The sequence below is a fragment of the Colius striatus genome, chromosome 3 (genome assembly GCF_028858725.1).
Source record: "Colius striatus isolate bColStr4 chromosome 3, bColStr4.1.hap1, whole genome shotgun sequence".
Classification (NCBI taxonomy): domain Eukaryota; kingdom Metazoa; phylum Chordata; class Aves; order Coliiformes; family Coliidae; genus Colius; species Colius striatus.
In genome coordinates, this window is record NC_084761.1 from 6575417 (window position 1) to 6589310 (window position 13894).

Sequence of the window (13894 nt, forward strand, 5' to 3'; positions counted from 1 at the left end):
GTGGTCAATGCTCTGTATGTCTAATGGTGCCCAAAATGGGTGTTTTTTTCCTTCCAGTAAAGGGTTAAAAGAGAGAGTGAGAATATGTGTGTGCACGCAAGTGTGCCCGTAAAACCCAACCATAACCCTGAATTTTAATACCTTACAGATGTAATAGCAATAATTTCACTGTTCAGTAAGGCAGCAAGTTTATACTGACTGATATGAACTAAAGCAATGCTGACAGTGAACAGCTTGTCACATGGTATGTGTACACATGTGCTTAAAGCTATTATTTGTTAATATGCATATATATATTCATATGATCTTCCCAGCACCTTTCCTAAGTTGTACTTTCCCAGTGCTCTTCTTTTTTGGAAGAGATCATGGATTTCTGGCTAATGATTTCTAGCTTGTCTTTTTAATCTACAGACTAGTTTACAATGAATATTTTATTATTATATCAGAGTCAAACCTGAAGTTTTTGCAGAGATGCTTTGGTAGCTCCAGCTACACTTCTGAAATACTGTTGGTAGCTATCTAGTGCAAATACTATGACTTGTGTTCGCTGCTTTCTAGTCTTTTCAAAGAAGAATTCATTACATATTGTGGTCTCAAAGGTTAAAGTTTTCAAAGCATGACTCTTTCCATATAGTCCAGCACTTATTAGTAAACAAAAACTTGTCTACAGCTGACAGAGTTAACAGAAGTTCAGTTGAACACGTGGCTTATCCCACTATTTGTGAAAAGAGCCAGTATCTGAAGAGGGAGCAAGTTAGTCTGGGATCACAGAATCTTGGACAGAGTTATAGCCTCTTTCCAAAAACTGAAATAAAATGAAAAAAGACTGTAAAAAGCCTTCCTGTTGAGATTTCTCATATCCTGGCTTTGAGTCAGACATTGTCATGAACAATCAGTGCCTGATAAGGGGTTACATATGTCAGCAGGTCTCAGGCCTGTTCCAAAGAAGTGACGCCGGTATGCATGTCCATGAAATATGATCATGTTTCAAGTGTTAGTTGGGAGAAGCTTTTCTTGTCAGTATATAGCTAAAATAATACTGCATAGCACAAATATGGATATTTATATCTGATGCTGACAGCAAATTTGGTTTTTCAGTTGGTAGCACTTTCTAAACTGCCTATTACTGCTACTGGTTTTTAAACTACCTAAATTGAGGTAATACAGTGATGACATTCTAAGGTATGTGGTAGTACAAGACATACTTTTCAATTCAAGTATTTTCATTGTCCCAGAAAGAGAGACAAGAGAATATCAGCATTTTGGCAAAAAGCATAAAGGATACACACCATTGCATAGATGCCATAGCCTTGGCAGGAGGCTTAGCACTTGGTAAAGTGTGACCCAAAAAATTGTAATTATCTGCCTTTTTTTTAATTACCATTTTGGAGATAATTTTAATACAACAGATTTTCCTTAATCTATGTTATTACAAGGCTTTTAAAATTTATTCTACACATTAAGATACCTCTAGTGATTGTACTTGTTCATGTGTGTATGTGTGTATATATATATGTATATATTGTGTCAAGGAGCAGAGGTTTACAAGATCCAGTATTTCAGCTACTGTTTTGTTTCTGGAAAATCCAACCAAACTCACCTTATCAAAATGCCTTTTTTTATTTCTTCCTGAATGCAGTGCTGATGTTTTAGGGGAGCTTGATGAGAAAGGTTAAAGTTTCTTGTGAAGAAGCGTTTTAATATTTGATGTGCCTATTGTCATTGTAAACCTTGAAGTGTAGCTGCAAGTTTGTCAGCACTATACATGACCTATTTAGAAATGAGTCAGGTGTTCCACAGGTTTATTCTGTCTTGCTGGGTATGCTGCCACCAGAATAATATATACTGCTACTTTTCAGTATTGGTTTTTTATTGTAAATAGTTTTGAAGCACTCAAGTATTACGTGTTAACTGCATGTGAGTTTGTAGGTGTCTCGTGTAGGTGGCTTCTTTAATCTTGTTCAGCAGCTCACTGTGTGAAGTTCACTGGCATCTCATTTTAACAGCTTCAGTTTCAGGCTGCTGATTCTGTTAGTGACAATGTTTTAAATGCCATGCCAAGTGGTAAATGATAGATTTAAAGCTGTTATTTCTTTGCTGAAACTGAAAAAAACATTATACATTATAGTTAAGGCACCCTATTCACTCTCTACCAAATATACAGGCTGTGTAAAGACCATCATAATCAACACTGTTTGATAAGATTTGAGGAAATTTTATCTTAGAATAATAGAGATTAAAAGGAACCTCAGGAGATTATCTATTCTAGACCCTGCTCAAAATAGGATCAGCTAGAGCAAGTTGCCCAGGATCCTCACCAGTCAGGTTTGGATATTGTCAAGGATGGAGATTTCACAACGTCACTGGGCAACCTCTTTTCAGCATTTGACCACCAAGGTTTGTGGAATGTTCTTGTAGAATTTCCTGTATTTGTTTGTGTTTGGTGCTTCTCATCTTGTTATTGGATACCACTGGCTTCATCTTCTTTACTCCCCACAAACAAATATTTGCAAACATTGATAACAGGTTTTATCATAGGGCATGTACACTTTTCTTCTATTAAATATCATCCAAGGAATAAAACTTACCTTTGGAATCCTTATCTACTTCCTTTGCAGATCTCTTCCCTGAACATAAACAATACACTAAGGTCAGGAAAGCGAAACTTAGTTCAGTCTTTCCAGTTCAATGTTGTCATCAGACACTGAGGTTTATTTATATAAAGCTTAATAAACAACACAGATAATTTCTTTCCCTCTCTGTAATGTCACAGCTTTCTGTAAGAAGGTGTTTGACTTCTGACATTACTTTCATAATGGCATCTCACAACTTTCACTGAAGTGCAAAACTTTAACTCTGAAATTCTTTGCAATTAAACACTGTCATAGTAAGTAATAAAGCAGAATATAGTCCCTAATGGGCTATATGCTGTTGGAAACATTTCTTTGTCAAGTAGGAGGTAGAGCATATCTGGAGCTTAATGCATATCTTGGACTGCCTGCTGCACACAGAGGGCTAAACCTTTGTGTAAGAAGTCGGGTACATTTAGGCTGTCTCCTAAAGTAACTGTTACATTTGTAAAGACTTGTTATAACACAGTCCTTCCAGGCAAATAGCTGTCTGCATTCATGCAATATTTTCACCTAATTTAAATCTTCTTCAGTGCAAGCAGCTGAAGTCTTTGAACCCTCCTTCCTAGGCTGTACTTCCTAAAAGTTGTGTTTTTCTTGGAGAAAGTCCAGAGAAATCTTGGATCCATGCAGTGCAGTGTCCAAACTGGTTACTAGTTTCATTTTGCGTAAGGAAAAATTAAGCATTGCTGTTCATCTCAGAAATGACACTGTGCTTTTTTGCAGCAGTGTCACATTGGTGAGCCCTTCAGTCTGTGCTTCACTATAGTCCTCAGAGTGTATTTAAGTAGTACTGAAATTTACCGGACTTGAAATTTGTCCATCGAAATGTGGTTGAGTATCTGTAACTGTTTTATAGCATAGCTGTAAGTGTTTTCAGATCAGTTCACTGGAAATGTGTTTAACCACACTTTCCCTTCTGTTTTTGTCATAAAGGGTGACTGTAGCTTACGACCCTTCAGCAGCTGTGAGCTACAACAGTCATGTAAATGGAGTACATTCAGTCCTATAGAGACTCAAAAGATTCCTGTAACAATTGCCTAATAAATGAGTAATTTTCCTTTCTGTTCTTTGATAAACTTTTACAGTAATGCTTTACGTTTTTGTCAGACATAAAATGAAGACTTTCTGCCTTGGAAAACAACTCATGCACTTGGATTTCTTTACCTTAAGTACTGCATTTTTGGAATTTGACAGTTGAATTTGTACAGCAGTAATTCCAAGTATTTTAATCTGCTTACTGTTGCACTAAGAGCTGTATAAATACTGATCAAAACCAAATATTTGAGAACTTCACAACTCTAGTGTTGTGGTTTATATCATAGAATTGTAGGTGTTAGAAGGAATCTTTTAGAGATCATCTAGTCCAAACCCCTGCAGAAGCAGGGTCACCTAGATCAGGTCGCATAGGAACATGTCCAGGAGGATCTTGAAGACCTTCAAGGAAGGAGCCTCTACAACCCCTCTGGGCAGCCTGTGCCAGGGCTCCCTCACCTGAACAGTGAAATAGTTTATTCTTCTGTTTAAGTGGAACTTTTTGTGTTACAGCTTCATCCCATTACCCCTTGTCCTGTTGCTAGATACAATAGCAAAAAGGGATGTCCCAACATCCTGACATCCACCATTTATATACTTGTAAATATTAGTATAGTTAATATTTTACTGTTCAGATTATTAGAATTCTTTGGTACAAAACAATTGGAGTAGGATTCTGTTAGCTAAACATGGCCTACATTGCCATTTTAGATCTCTTTATGTTTTTCTGCCTGGTGTCTCAGCTGCTTCTCTCAAAAGGAATAGATCTTCCATAGGCTCCTATAGTAATATTTGCCAGTTCTGTATGGATTTCTTGAGCCTTTTATGGCATATGAGAAGGTAACAGCAATCGATCCTCATGTAACTGAATAACGTCCTCTATTGTATTACAGCAAAGCAGCAGTGTTGTACTTATTGATTAAACCTATTTTCTCAAATTTCAAAAGCTCACACTAAATTCACACTGGATTAGCATTAATTATCCCCTTTAATTGCACTAGTATTCCATAGTTCTCCATACTCTCCTCCCACACAGTCAATATTGTGTGGATCCTGATGGTGCAAGGTAACTGACAGAAACGTAGAAATGTTAGTTGGAAGGGACTTCTCAGCTATGATCTCAGAGCTTTGGTTTTGTTTTGTTGAAACTTGAAAACCTTTGGTGTGATAGAAAAGGGTGGTTATCCTTTTTGGGAAACCAGCTGTATTATGCACAAAAGAATTCCCCTCTACCTCCCAAACTGTATTTTACGGCTGTTTTTCGTAGCTGTGACCTACTGCTGCCAAGAGCTGTATGCTTTCACTTAATAGCTTATATCTGTCTCACAGCTGCTGTGAAATATGGTGTTAACTACTTGCTTGGATAAATAAGTTTTACTGTTTTGTATGACCTGCAGCCTCATTCCTTTCCATTTAGCTTCTTGTTTTAGTTTAATTTTTAAGTTTTGTTTTTCCATGAGAAACTGAGGAGAAAAACAGCGGTCGGATGTTTTTTCTATTGTTCTAATTCACATACTGAACCCAGAGTTGAACTCTAGCAAGGTTATTTTTAATGCATCGTGTAAATAATGTGAAAAGTGCTACAGATGGGTTTCAGGAGAAAAAGCTAGAAACATTGAATTCTGTGTCAGAATAGCTCCTTTCAGACTGAGATGAAAAATCTGAATAATACGGCAGCCTTTTTGTAAGGCCTTTCTTTACCTTACTGTAAATGATACCATTTAGCAAAGTGATTTCAGTACATAGACACATCTGAAAAGATAACATCCTTAAAAATACATTGTGTATGTAGAATAGGAGGGGGGAAAAGCCTTGTACATCTTAACAGCAATTGAAACCTATAGCTTTGAACCCTCATTTTAGGAAAGGCTTCAAACTACTGAGTCTGTCAATGCCTTAGTAATGGATGAGTGTGGTGAAATCTCTGGGTAAGGTAGAAACAAAATGGAGAACTCATTGCTTTCAAGCCTGATGGTTTCTGTCCTAAATAAAAAACAACCCAAAACTCAACCAAAACTTTGGCAGGAAATTGTTAAAATGCAGGCTAAATCCATCACATTATGTGAAGCACCATCTAGAAGTGCTTCAAGATGACAAACTTGGTAGGACAATGTGCATGATCATAGAATCTTTTACTTGCTGTAAATTGTTCTATACGAGAGGGGGAAAATCCTCTGTGTAGTAAATATGTGAATGAAAATATCATTTTGCAGCAAAACAAGAAATTAGTAATATTAGCAAATCATAGAATCATAGAATGGTAGCGGTTGGAAGGGACCTTGAGAGATCATCTAGTCCAACCCCCCTAGACCAGGTCGCATAGGAACATGTCCAGGTGGGTCTTGAAGACCTCCAAGGAAGGAGCCTCCACAACCCCTCTGGGCAGCCTGTGCCAGGGCTCCCTCACCTCAACAGGGAAATAGTTTTTTCTTATGTTTAAGTGGAACTTTTTGTGTTCCAGCTTCATCCCATCACCCCTTGTCCTGTTGCTAGCTACTGTAGAAAAAAGGGATGTCCCAACCTCCTGACACTCACCCTTTAGATATTTGTAAATGTTAATAAGATCACCCCTCAGTCTCCTCTTCTCCAGACTAAACAGCCCCAGTTCCCGCAGCCTTTTTTCATATGAAAGATGTTCCATTCCCCTGATCATCTTGGTGGCCCTGCGCTGGACTCTCTCCAGCAGTTCCCTGTCCCTCTTGAGCTGAGGAGGCCAGAACTGGACACAGTACCCCAGATGAGGCCTCACCAGGGCAGACTAGAGAGGGGGAGAAGAACCTCCCTCGACCTGCTGGCCACATTCTTCTTGATGCATCCCAGGATGCCATTGGCCTTCTTGACCACGAGGGCACATTGCTGGCTCATATTTAGCTTATTATCAATCAGGACTCCCAGGTCTCTCTCTGCAGAGCTGCTCTTCAGCAGTTCGACCCCCAGCCTGTCCTGGTGCATGGGGTTACTCCTTCCCGGATTCAGGACTCTGCACTTGTCCTTGTTGAACCTCATGAGGTTCCTCTCTGCCCAACTCTCCAGCTGGTTGAGATCCCGCTGAATGGCAGCACAGCTTCTGGGGAATCAACCAGTCCTCCCAGTTTGGTGTCATCAGCGAACTTGCTGAGGGTACACTCTTGTCCCCTCATCCAGGTCATTGATGAAGATCATGTACAAGACTTGGTCTTATACAACAAGTGGTTCTGGCCCCAGAACCAATCCATGTGAAACTCCACTGGCCACAGGCCTCCAACTTGATTCTGTGCCATTGCTCACCACCTTCTGGGCTCTATTGTTCAGCCAGAAAGGTCTGCTAGGAGATGTCAGTGCCAGTTCGTGGGACACTTAGTAGACTTCAGCTGGTGTAAAGAATGTGATTTAGTCACTTTTCAAGAGCAATCGATTTGAACTGAAACAGGTCCACTGAGGAGATGCAGGATAAGGGAATCATGTTTTCACTTCAAGACCTGAATTTTGGAGCTTGTTTGAGGGGCCCTAGATTAATGTTCAGGAAAGGATACATTTATTCAATGTAGATTAATAAAATGGGTGAGTAAAGGAAAAAACTACTACCTCATTGCCTTTTCTGTGTAACTATAAATGTGATAAGGAAATGGAAAAATATATCTTTTTTAAAAAACTTGAGTAGCTTTAAATGTGTTTTAAAGATGATTACACCTTCATATATTAACATTTTGTGTTACATAAAACAACCAAAACCCAGGGTCCTTTACTTCAATAGCTATCTAACTTTTCCTTCCTTCCCTCAGATAACAGTGATCTGATTGCTTGTACAGTCATAACAAAAGATGGAGGTCAAGTTCAAAGATTCCTGGCTGTGGATATTTACCAGATGAGCTTGGTTGAGCCAGATGTTGCCAGACTTGGATGGGGAGTAGTTAAGTTTGCAGGTCTTCTACAGGTAAGAAGAGTTTTAGTCTGGGTTACTTCAGCTGAAAATCTACATTTATGTTGGGTAAATAGCAATATTCACTTATATATTTAAGCTCTGAACAATGCTTACTTGTTTTTTCTGTTACTAGTATTTTTTTCTAGTTCCTGCCTTTTAGGCTATTTCTGGTTTTCTGAAGAAGTTTACATAGCTAACTAGAAGCACGCTTGACAACGAGGTAACTTCCCCAGTACATATGGGGCTGTGTTCTTTTGAACACTGAAATTGTGTAGAATCAGGAGAGTCCCAAGCACTTTCCTTAAGTTCTTATCTTTCTACACAGGTGGGCAAAGTGACAGGTTGCAAAATGATCTATACTTACCTAATTGATTTCAAAACCTTTAAGAACTTTCTCTCGTTGATGTCTCTTTCCTGCTTCAGGCAACACTGTTTTGTTTCCTGAAAATTTGCTATACTTAAATAGCTGAGTTCTAAACTGACTTAATCTCCACAAGTACCATTTTCTGAAGAGCTAAATCCAAGGCTGTACAATTGCATAGTCCTATTTTTTTAACATGGAAACTTTTGAGGAGCTTTAGTGGAGCATTCATAAGGTTTCCTTTTAATGTTGTTGGTATTTGAGCTGTAGTTGAAGAATGCTGACTTATTACCTCCTTGCCTTGTGTTTCTTTTTAGGATATGCAGGTGACGGGAGTAGAGGACGACAGTAGAGCTCTGAACATAATAATTCATAAGCCTGCCTCCAGTCCTCATTCTAAGCCCTTCCCTATCCTTCAAGCTACGTTTATTTTTTCTGATCACATCCGCTGCATTATTGCAAAACAGCGTCTTGCGAAGGGCCGTATCCAAGCTCGGCGAATGAAAATGCAGAGAATAGCAGGTGAACGGTTTCTCTGAAATGATTCTGAGAAATAAGGCTTGTATGTCATAGCAAGTTGCTCTATAACACAAGAAAGTGTTAGAAAAGTCCAAGAAGTCATATGCAATGGACACGGGTTTCCAGTTTTCCTGTTTCCAAGCAGTAGACTTTATTGGAGTAAAGTGTGTGTTTCTGTCTTTAATGACAGATACGTCAAAATAGGGATGAAAGAGAAGAAATTCTGTCATGTTACCACTACCTGCCAATCATTTCACAAAACTCAGCATTTCTTTTGAAGTACAATTCAGTGTTTGAAAATTCAAATGCCCTGCTTAGAAACATACGTTCTACTGCCCTACGACTGAGTTGGAGCTCAGCTTGCCTGAGTCCTAAGCTGGATGGTGTCCTGAGTGTGTTGATGTTAATGCTTAATACTTGGATGTGGTGATGTGATCAGCCATCCAAAATGTGTGGTGGAATATCAGCAGTTGGATTTCAGTGTTTGGAGGAAATGCATGGGAAGAGTTGAAGAAAAAAGTTAAGAGTAAATACGAAAAATGTGATTAAAATGACTCCCAAATGTAAAGTGAGTGAAGAATACATTGAAGCTTAGCAGTAAACTGAGTTGGTGAGTATAGGAAAGGAAACTCTGAAATCCAGGAAGGAAAATGGGTTAGCAAATTAAAAAAGACACCTTTCTTGAGTTGCCCAAGAGCAATGATGAACTAATAAAAGTTGTGAGAAACAAGATCATAGCTGGTATTAAAATTAGTGAGTTGGCCAGAGAGTTATTCTTATTATAGATGGGTTAAAATTATTGTAGTGTCTTATGGTTCTGCAGGAATCCAACTAAAGAGGTTTATGCTTTGAGCTTTCAAAATAGATTTGTCATATTTTTATGGCTAGCTTCATGTTTAAAATTTAATGTAAGTTTGAGGATAATATAGGTCTGGTTTTTATATTAAAATTTGAGGTTGAATCTTAATGCAAAAGGCAGATTGTCTCTGACTGTGTTTCTGCAGTGTTCAGTTGTTTGTAACTAAGGAATGTCTTTAGTTGTACAGAGGAAAAACAGATTTATTTTTTTTTAGAAACAAACCCAGCAACTCTTATGGCTTGTTTAGTGCAAGGAGCTTACTGTAATCCTCTTTTTATTCCTCTGCTGTGTTCTTTGACTCCCTTAGTGTGAGTGTGGTGTGGACGGTAGTGGTGGAAAAGGTTACCAGAAAGATTGTCTCTTCTTTTCCAATGCAGTTATAACCATAATTAAGAGATAAATGCAGACAAGTTACATTAAACCATCTGGTTTAGTTTTAAGACCCTGAGCAAACTATCAATTGTATTTTCACCTTCTCTTCCCTTTGTGTATTTTTTGAGTAACAAAAATTATCAATTGTGGTTAAACATAGCTCTCCTGGATCTTCCTGTTCAGCCTTCAACTGAAGTTATGGGTTTTGGACACAGCTCTGCAGCCACAGCCCAACACCTTCCATTTAGATTTTATGATCAGTCCCGACGTGGTAGCAGTGATCCTACAGTGCAACGTTCTGTTTTTGCATCTGTGGACAAAGTTCCAGGTAAGATTAGCATTCATTATCAAGCAATTTCTTATTTATGTCAGCAAAAGCTGCACTGTAACTTTTTTATGCAATGAAACCTTACTGTGGTATGTTTCTGAACACACATCCTCACACATTCTGAACATCCTCTAGGATGAGGCATTTGGAAAAATTTACTCCTAGAGAAACAGTATCTGGGTGTGTATTCCAAGTATATCATGAGCAATATATCCTTGGCAGTTTCTCCAAATACACTGGAGGTATATTAATATTTTGCCTTCTTTTACAAATTGAGTTAGTTAAAATCATGTTTCACATATTCAGTATTTATCCAACATGTCTGTCAGTTATGTGTAGTTCCTCCTTTCATGTGGTTGTGATAATTTCCTTGCCAGTTTGTAAAAATAGCTGGGATGCTGCACACTGCTTCATTTACCTTAGAGCTAGCAAGACAGAAAAGGGCCACAGCTGCTCCTAAAACATTACCTTGGAAATGAGATTAAAAGAATGATTCTAAATCACCAAGCTCTTGCTCTTTTTGACTCCTGATTGTCTATTTCATAAGTAGACTTCTCTACAGTTTCTTTTCCAGATGGTGAACTCTTCTCCTTTAGATTGAGTCATTTTAAAGTTTAATTTCATACTACTTGAAAGTACTTAATTTTGCTGGATTATACAAAAAGATACAACCTTGTTACCACTGCTGCCAGTCATTTCACAAAACTCACCATTTCTCTTCAAATTCAAAATTCAAATGCCCTACTTTAGAAAGCAGATGTTGTACTGCCTTGGGACTCAGATGGAGCCCAGCTTTCCCAAGTCCTGCATCTGGGTAACAGAAATCATTAAAAAATTATTTTGCCAGTCAGGTTTTTCAAAAGACAAGTGTATGTTGTAGGATGGGAATGTATTTCTGTATTAGACATGACTTCCACAGAAAAGGTGTGGTTGAAAAGATGCCAGTGTTGCTGTTTCAGAGTTGGCCTTCTCTAAGAGTGTGCTTGTGTTCATAACAGGTGACTTCATCTACTGGTTTATTTATTTTTGCAGTGTGAGGAGGGTGTTGAGGATGATGCAACATGGCAGTTTTTTCAAACCACCATGTATTTACTTTGAATTCCAGCAAACAGAGATTTCCCCTGTCTGCAAATGCAAATCCAGAGGAAAAATGATATTTAAGCTTTTATGTGATACTGAGTATGAAAAACCAGGCACAGAACATCCAAGTGCTACATTTTGTGAAATGCATTTTATGATAGCCAAGAATATAATGCAATAAAATATTTTACATCTGATTTACAGACTAAATTTAAAATCTGTCTTTTGTTTCCTCTTATCCTCACTAATCAATGAATGAGGTTTCCCAGTTTCAAGTGATTTTCATAGGAGTCTATTTGTGTTAATCAGGCTTGGAATTATTTTTAAAGACGTTAGAGTATGAAAGAAAGATTTTAGGGTAATGAGGATAGGATCTACAGTGAGAAAACAGTATCAGCTTTCTTGGCCAAGGTTTTATTTCTGCTTTTTTTTTTTCTCTTCAGTCTTCCTTGTCCTGTTTTTTGCCACCATCACCTTTTCCCTTTCTTTCCTTCAAATTTTATTCTGAGGAGGATTTCTTTCGTATGAAGTAATTTATAAGTCAGTAGGAAGATTTTATCCACTTCAGGAGAAGGATTTACATTAATCAGAAGTTCCTTTAAAGAAAAACTAAGAAACTGTTTCAGGTTTTGGCAAGAAATTTTGTCATGAAATTTTGCTACTGTTATGTAAAATATAGCAGAAGGGTAACTTGATACATATTTTATGAAAGAAACACAACCTTATGAAGCATCGTGATTATGGAAATAAGATCTCCTCCAAGGAATTGGGAAGGTACATCTTTACAGTAATACCTTACTGAGTCTTAAATAGAACACTATGTAGAAGCAGAATCATGATGACTGGAAGGAAATTATTTGTGGTTTTAACTCTATCACAACTTGAGTCATAAAGTAGTAACAAAGGCACCTCCAGAAACTTTTGAGTGTTGCTTTACTTCACATAGCAATGATTAATTCTGCTCACCTGTTCTTTCCAGACATTTCCTGAAGGAGTTACCTGGTCAGTAGTTTTCCAGTTACAGTATTTTGAATGATTTAGACTTACCTTTCCATCCTGTAGCACACTCAACATGTTTTCCACTCCCAATACAACTGCAGAGGAAGGATTTTAAGATCATTTGCAAGCAAATGCTTCAGTGTAAAGATGTGAATCCCTGAGCACTGTTCTGCAGAACCTTCATGCAGGCAATCTTACTGTATCAGGCCAGCTTTTCCTATGATAGTCACAGCAGACCTTGTTTACTTTTTCTACTGTTTCTGCTGTTGTGGTGAGGATGCAGGATCTCTCTTCCCTTGAAGTGCAAACGTTTAGAATACATTGGATGGGTACAACTTTTTCCAGCACTTTAAGGGAAGCAAAATATATTGATAGAAGCACTTCTATACAAATGGCTTCAGCGACTATTCCAAAACCAAGTTTCATTCACTTTTAACACATAGCTTTGCTTCAGTTTTGTGGTCACAAGTCCATTGATTATTCCTTGTTTCCCATCCTAACTTGTATTTCAAAATGTCAAGTGTTTATGAGAAACCTAATGCATGTTTGCTGTATTAAAAACTATATGTATCTTGCACATTTGAAGTTCTCTAGTTTGTGGTTAACTTTTTGCAGACTGTCAGGCGTCACTGTGTGTAACCTCGGTTTAACTTATCTAAATGACTGTAGAAGATCAGTCAGTTTGGTTTCTGAAATAAAACACATGGATTTATTTACATTTATGGAATAATTAGCTGCTTACCGAACTGTTTTGTGTTTAACTAGATGTCTCAAACCACGGTAATGAATTGTAACTTAAAATAAGAGAACAGCTTGGTAACAGTGGCATTCACTCATCTAAAACTATGATGCAAGTACTACAGCAATTCAGATAGCATTGTGTTGCTGTAAGTGGTTTCGAATCTAGTTCTTGAGTATAAGCATCAGAGGTAGAGGGTAAGAGATGAGACCACAGATTAGGTCAGATTATTAACAGGTGTGGTATTTGTTAGCTTTTTTTTGTCTTTCTGTCTTTCTTCATCCATTCTTCTTCTTTTCCTTGTAACAAAATCTGTCAGCATGTGTTGCTGCTAACAGCATTTTTCCTGACTTGTCATCTCTGTTTTAAGAGTTTTATGTACTTCTTGTAAGAAGGCTATTGAAATCAAGGTTTAACTGGCTGCCTGCTGCATGGCACCAGCAAGTTCCGTATATAGAAGATTCTCTGTAGTGAGTGAACCATGCATCCAGTGTCATGGGAGATTCCCCGTATAAAACAATGAAGAATTCAGTGGTGCATTAGCTTTCAGACCTGATTGTCAGATACTTTCCCTTTTTTGACTGTTTGCACAAGCTGCAAGTTTTAAAATGTTTTTGAATCCCTTAACCTCTACTTTCTTGTTCATTAATCAGCATTTGTAGCACGTTTTCAGTAAGATGCATTCAGATCTTAAGGTTTCTGGGATGGAAGTTGGAGAGGGTGTATCCCCTTGGTCACTACACAAAATTAGTACCACTTTCATGCAATATTTCTCTTACCCTTTTTTGATTTATTCATGTAAGTTAATGTTTTCAAGCTAACTATTAACTTGTAATCTTCATTTTCCTGTTGTGCAGGCTTTGCTGTAGCCCAGTGTATAAACCAACACAATCCAACACCACTCTCATCACCATCACCTTCCAGTGGCAGTGGGAGTACAGGGCGCTGTGATTCAGTGACTGCAAGCTCAACATCTACTCCTTCAATTGCACAGAGCCCTTCAGGTATTAAATCACAATTTTCAGCCTAGGCACCAAAGGATGCAGAGTAGTTTTGTTGTAAAATTAAGTT

The 13894-nt window shown here is 37.9% G+C and overlaps 1 protein-coding gene across 3 annotated transcripts in view; it reads left to right on the top strand.

Annotated features, from left to right (window-relative positions):
* The window catches only part of CLEC16A (C-type lectin domain containing 16A), a 69748-nt gene that overhangs the window by 44659 nt on the left and 11195 nt on the right, over positions 1-13894 (top strand). For all 3 annotated transcript variants that reach the window (XM_061991864.1, XM_061991866.1, XM_061991867.1), the window contains exons 19-22: positions 7427-7578; positions 8245-8449; positions 9838-10005; positions 13681-13827. In XM_061991864.1, coding sequence (XP_061847848.1) covers positions 7427-7578; positions 8245-8449; positions 9838-10005; positions 13681-13827 — 672 coding nt within the window. The remainder of the gene's footprint in view (positions 1-7426; positions 7579-8244; positions 8450-9837; positions 10006-13680; positions 13828-13894) is intronic.